This window comes from Balaenoptera physalus (assembly GCF_965194825.1).
Source record: "Balaenoptera physalus genome assembly, chromosome: 3".
Taxonomy (NCBI): Eukaryota; Metazoa; Chordata; class Mammalia; order Artiodactyla; family Balaenopteridae; genus Balaenoptera; species Balaenoptera physalus.
In genome coordinates, this window is record NC_138890.1 from 129,371,290 (window position 1) to 129,377,707 (window position 6,418).

Sequence of the window (6,418 nt, forward strand, 5' to 3'; positions counted from 1 at the left end):
TTCCCTCTAGCTATCTATTTTACATTTGGTAGTATATATAAGTCCATGTCACACTCTCACTTCGTCCCAGCTTACCGTTCCCCTCCCCGTGTACTCAAGTCCATTCTCTACGTCTGCATCTTTATTCCTGTCCTGCCCCTAGGTTCTTCAGAACCTTCTTTTTTTTTAGATGCCATATATATATGTGTTAGCATACAGTATTTGTTTTTCTCTTTCTGACTTAATTCACTCTGTATGACAGACTCTAGATCCATCCACCTCATTACAAATAACTCAATTTCGTTTCTTTTTATGACTGAGTAATATTCCATTGTATACGTGTGCCACATCTTCTTTATCCATTCATCTGTCGATGGACACTTAGGTTGCTTCCATGTCCTGGCTATTGTAAGTAGAGCTGCAATGAACATTTTGGTACATGACTCTTTTTGAATTATGGTTTTCTCTGGGTATATGCCCAGTAGTGGGATTGCTGGGTCGTATGGTAGTTATATTTTTAGTTTTTGAAGGAACCTCCATACTGTGCTCCATAGTGGCTGTATCAATTTACATTCCCACCAACAGTGCAAGAGGGTTCCCTTTTCTCCACACTCTCTCCAGCATTTACTGTTTGTAGATTTTTTGATGATGGCCATTCTGACTGATGTGAGGTGATACCTCACTGTAGTTTTGATTTGCATTTCTCTAATGATTAATGATGTTGAACATCCTTTCATGTGTTTGTTGGCAATCTGTATATCTTCTTTGGAGAAATGTCTATTTAGGTCTTCTGCCCATTTTTGGATTGGGTTGTTTGTTTTTTTGATACTGAGCTGCATGAGCTGCTTGTAAATTTTGGAGATTAATCCTTTGTCAGTTGCTTCATTTGCAAATATTTTCTCCCATTCTGAGGATTGTCTTTCCCTCCTGTTTATGGTTTCCTTTGCTGTGCAAAAGCTTTTAAGTTTCATTAGGTCCCATTTGTTTATTTTTGCCTTTATTTCCACTTCTCTAGGAGGTGGGTCCAAAAGGATCTTGCTGTGATTTATGTCATAGAATGTTCTGCCTATGTTTTCCTCTAAGAGTCTGATAGTGTCTGGCCTTACATTTAGGTCTTTAATCCATTTTGAGTTTATTTTTGTGTATGGTGTTAAGGAGTGTTCTAATTTCATTCTTTTACATGCAGTTGTTCAGTTTTCCAAGCACCACTTACTGAAGAGGCTGTCTTTTCTCCATTGCACATTCTTGCCTTCTTTATCAAAAATAAGGTGACCATATGTGCGTGGGTTTATCTCTGGGCTTTCTATCCTGTTCCATTGATCTATATTTCTGTTTTTGTGCCAGTACCATACTGTCTTGATTACTGTAGCTTTGTAGTATAGAGTTGACTTGTTTTTAAATGAAATATGCTGGTCACCTCTTCTTGTCGGTATATAAAAAATCTACTTTGTTTTTTCATGGTTGCATAGTATTCCATTGAGTACTACTTGGCCACTTCCCTTCTGACAGAAATTTAGCTTGATTCCTGCTTTTCAGTATTGCAAACCATACTGCAATGAGCATCGCACACTGTAATGAACATCACCGTGCACTAATATCATTATATCTATGGAATAAATTCCTAGAAATGACACAAAAAGATTGTGCCAAACATCAGGGGAGGCAGCATCCCATTCTCCCACCTCCTCAATCAATTCTGGGCAATGTCTACCCGTGTGCCAAGTGGAGATAAACACATTTATTAATAATTTGCATTTCTTTGTGAAATGTGTTCTCCATTTTTCTACCAGGTTATTCATTTCTTTTTTCCCCCATTTTTAGGAATTATCTGCCAGCCTTTGGTCAAACATGTGGCAAATATTTGCTCCAGTTAGTTGCTTAACTTGGTTCATCATGTTTTCAATCCTAAAGAAACTTTTAGATTTTTTTAAATCAGGTAACTTATATCTGTCTCTTCCTTAACAATTCAAGTTTCAGGTCCCATTAGGGATGCTCTCTAACAGGCAAAATTTTTGGGAAAATTTATGTGACTTCTAAATCATTACTGGAATATTGTCAATAATATTTACAAACAGGCACCTTCAGCAATAGCTCCCACCCAATATATCATTAGTTAACAATAATAAGCCAACACTTCCTCCAAAACTTCCCATAATCAACTGATGAACAGCTCTGTACCAATTAAATATTGCTTACAACTCCTACATCAAAGGTTTAATTTTTTTTCTTTTAAATTTCTTCTTCTTAAAATCTAGGAGTTGAAAAATAACTATGCAAGTATGTTTCATTTCCGGGAAATCCCAATTCTCTGTCCCTCAATCCTTAAATAATCTTCAACATTGTAAGTGTAAAATAACCTTAAATAATCTTCAACATTGTAAGTGTAAAATAAAGTCCAACAACTAGATTGTATTGTATCTATAATTTAGTCATCTCTACAAAAGTCAAAGAATACTTCCTGTACAAACAAACTTGTAATTTTGCAATACCAGAAAATTGCTTATGATGCTATCAACACAGCATTCTGTTCTTTTCCATTTCAGGTTATGAAGCGAAAGGGTTCTACCTCAAATCACAAAAACATAAAATAAGCTTCACGTTAGTTCCAATCCAAACCACCACTTAGAGCTAAATTAGATGGTTAATCTAGCCACTCTCTCTGTTCTTCTTTAAGAAAAAAAAATCTTGGTCATAAGTTTTCTATCTCACAGTGCCAGCTGCCAGGCATTTAACAGCCTTCCATCTCTAAGCTGACTGGCACAACAAGTAATACAACTTGGAAGTTAAGGAAATTGGCAGAACTCAGAAGGGAAAAAAGAATATTTTCCACAATTTGTACAGCACTTGTTTAGCACGTATGTTAAGTGTTTCCAAAGGGGTGGTCAACTCTTCAAACTATATAAGAAGCATGTACTTCACATCAACCACTGCCAGCTCCATTCAGTGGCCTCCTTCTCCTCCCGGGACTATTCAGAAAGTTACTATTTTCTTTTACAACTCACCCCGGCCTCTTCACCAATGAAAGCAGGCAAAGCCCACACTGTGTGTCTGTCTCCTAGAGAAGATTGCATCTTTTATTTATCGTCCCTTGGCTTTATTTTCACAGTGAATTCCTGGCTTAAATGCAATCAGCCAAGAAACCCTCCCTATGTGCTCTCCTGTCATTCCTCATTGCTTGCAAGCAGAGTCAAGCACAGAAGGGGGAAAAAAAAAACTCAGCATTGCCAGCCAAGCCATAAAAACTCACAAACTAGTTATACTGAGAAACCATGGATGTGCTTCAATCCATTTCAACCAGGCAGGAAACAAGGCGGGGGGGGGGGGGGGCGGTAATAACTTGAAAGGCTGTTAATTAGATTTTTTTTAAAGGATGGATGGCCTCAGAAGTTAAACCCCTCTCTAGACATAAGGAAAGGGGTATCTAACCTAGAAAAAGGCAACACTGGGGGCTGCCTTTACAAATAAATGACCATGCAGAAAATCACGTTTGCAGATTGCATCAGAATTCAAAGTAACCAGATAGGATTAAAACAAATCTTTAAGTCTCTCTTGGGGCCCCACCCAGCCCCCCCACCCGACTCCCAAAGAGAAGGATAAAAGGAACTGACTACGGAAAGAGAAGATTAAATTAAAAATCAGAGGCAGTGATGCTTCCAAACCTCTCCCCATTCATTAGGAACCGTGCTCACCACCACAGTTTAAATAGACAGCAATATGAGAAGGGGGGTAGAAAATACGTCGTTTTGCAATCAGGAGAAAAATACGGGGAAAGGGGAGTTTCACTATAGCATTGTTCTTTTCCGTGCAGCTGAAACATCCCCAGCGCTACAGCTGAAAAAAAAATCTGACCAGAAAAACACACTGAAGGGTGGGGGCAGGGGGAGGACAGGGAAAGCTTTTAAAATTCGGTATTTGAGAAAACTCTCATGGTCTGTCAGAAAAAGAAGGGCTGTGCAGCTTTAAACGACAAGTCCTATTCTCGCCTTTGTCAAATATCTTCTACTTTACAAGCCCCGAAAAGAAATAAAGAGACTCTTTTGTTTGGTTTCCCCTTTTCGGAGGGTGACAGAAAACTGAAAGGGGCACAAATAAACCTGAAAATGAGAACAAAGTGCGGGGTCGTGCCCGGCTGCCAGGCGGTCACGCAGGGAGGGACGCGGGAGCGGCCGCGGAGCCCCTCCGCCTCACGCTCCTGCAGGCGCCGGCCGAGAGCGCCAAGCCCGTCACCGCTCCCCGCGGATCGCACAGAGCACGACCCCCGGTCCCTCGGGCGCAAACCGAACTCCGGCGGCAGAAGCCCCGGGCACGCCGCGGCGCCCCGGAACGGGGAAGAGCCAGCCGCCCCCGGCCCGGCTCGCGCCCTTTAATTAGGGGGCGTCCTCGCGGGGAGAGCTCCCTCAGGATATGGGTCCAGCTCGCCGCCCACCATCCGCGCGGCCCCGAGACAGAGAGGCGCGGAGGAAAGGACATTTAAATCCCGGGGCGGCCGGCGGAGCTCGCCCGGGCCAGTCCAGACGCCGCAGCGACCCCCGGAGCTCCGCGGCCGCCAGCCCGTCGAAGCCAGGAGAAGAGAGGCAGCCGAGTGGCATTAAAATGTATTTCCCTCCCTCAAATGGAAGGGGCGGGGATTGGGGAGAGGGAGGAAGAGGAGAAAGAAAGACGAGCGAGCGACAGACAAGGGGAGAGAGGAGGGAGAGCGCAGAGCGCGGCCCGGCCGCCGTTTCGGCCCCGGCCGGCATTGTCTGTGCGGCCCGCGCTCCCTCCCCCGCCCCGCACGGCCCCGCCACAGACACCCTCCGCCGGAGCCCGGCCGTCAGCCCGCGCCTTTGTCCACATTCACCCCCCAAAACAGGCGAGCAGCCCTCCAGGACGTGCTCCCCGGAAGAAGGGCGGGGAATCGAGCGGGCCGGGGGCACCCGACACCCACCCCGCGGACCCCGCGGAGGGGCGCGTCCTGCTGATTCATTTCCCCCTCGCGCTGGCCCGTCCGGGGAGACAGGGGGCGGGGAGGGGCGGGGAGGAAATGGGCGCTCCGCTCGGGAGGACTATCCGGGACGGTGAGGGCACCGGGCGGGGTGCGGGCGCGCGCTGGGCTGAGGGGCTGCCGGGAGGGGAGGGGAGGGGAGGGGAGCGGGCGGGCGCCCCCCCGAGGGACTGACGGACGGACAGACAGCCCCGCGACTGCCCCGTGACTCACCGACTTGCAGGACGTTGTCGACGCAGCCGCTCTCCAGCAGCGCGATGCCCCGGCGGAAGGGCAGCCGTGTCTCGTCTCCGCCGTCCACCGACCCGGCGGCCCCCGCCGACGGGGCCCCGGCCCCAGCGGCGGCGGCGGCGGCGGCGGCAGCGGCGGCGGCGGCCGAGGTGGCGACCGGCGAGGACGAGGAGCCGCCGCCGCCTGCGCCGCCCGCGCCGCCGCCCGCACCGCCGGGGCCGCTGCTGTCTTCGCCGGGGCCGCCCGCGGCGCCGCCGCCGGTGTTGAAGGACGAGTACATGCAGATCTCCCGCTCGCTGCGGGGGAAGGACCAGTAGACGATGCGGCGCTGCACCGGCTCCGGGATGCGCTCGAAGCGCTCCTCCACGCGCTGGAACGGCCACTTCTCAGCCACCTTGCGCGCCGCGATGTCCAGCAGCGACTCGGGGCTCTGGGTCTTGCCCGGCGGCAGCAACCCCAGCGCTGCGCCGCCCCCGCACGCCGCCGCCGCCGCGCCGCCCGCCCGCGGGCCCGGCCGACAGGCAGAGCTGTAACCGCCACCCGCTCCTCCGCCGCCGCTGCTGGCCCCGCCGCCGCCGCCGCCGCCGCCTCCGCCGCCCGGCCGGCAGCAGAGCCGTTTCGCGGGAGGAGGCTGCTGTCCGCGCTCCGCCATGACCGCGCCGCTTCTAACCCGACAGCGGAAGTGCCAGGACCCTATAAACGGCACAAGGAAGCGCGACACGCACACGCCGCCGCGACGCCACGCTGCCATCTAGGGCCCGCCGCTCCTTGTACGGGCACAAGAGGTGGGGCCCTCACCGTGACGTCGAGGCTGAGGCGGGGCCCCGATAGGGGAACCTAGGGCCAAGGGCGGGACCTATGCAAATCGCTGGGCTGAAACATAAATAGAGCGCTCAGCGGACACGGGGGTAGCGGGGGCGCTGGGGTTGGGTGTCCGAAGGGTTGTGAGAATGTCAGACTGCTGTGACGCGGGGGGCGGGGCTCAGGCGGGGTTCCCGGGGGAGGGGGCGGGCCGCCCGGCCTGGCCTAATGTGGGTGGGTCTCTGCGCCCCCTGCCTACTCAACTTCCCCCTCCAATTCCCTGCCTCCCTTTGATGTCCAGCAAGTGCGGACGCGCCTCGTGGGTCGCAGCGGGGAGGGAAGGGGAGATGGGAGGTGAGCACGGGGGAGGGGTCCGGGCTAAACGGGGGGCGGGGCCCGCGGGTCGATGCCCCACCCCCCGTC

General features: G+C 51.4%; 1 protein-coding gene across 1 annotated transcript in view; it reads right to left on the minus strand.

Annotated features, from left to right (window-relative positions):
* Window positions 1-6,033, minus strand: part of ZSWIM6 (zinc finger SWIM-type containing 6) — a 198,842-nt gene extending 192,809 nt beyond the window's left edge. Inside the window, exon 1 of the mRNA XM_082457102.1 lies at window positions 5,177-6,033. Coding sequence (XP_082313228.1) covers window positions 5,177-5,945 — 769 coding nt within the window. The 5' untranslated portion in view covers window positions 5,946-6,033. The remainder of the gene's footprint in view (window positions 1-5,176) is intronic.
* Window positions 6,034-6,418: the final 385 nt, after the last annotated feature.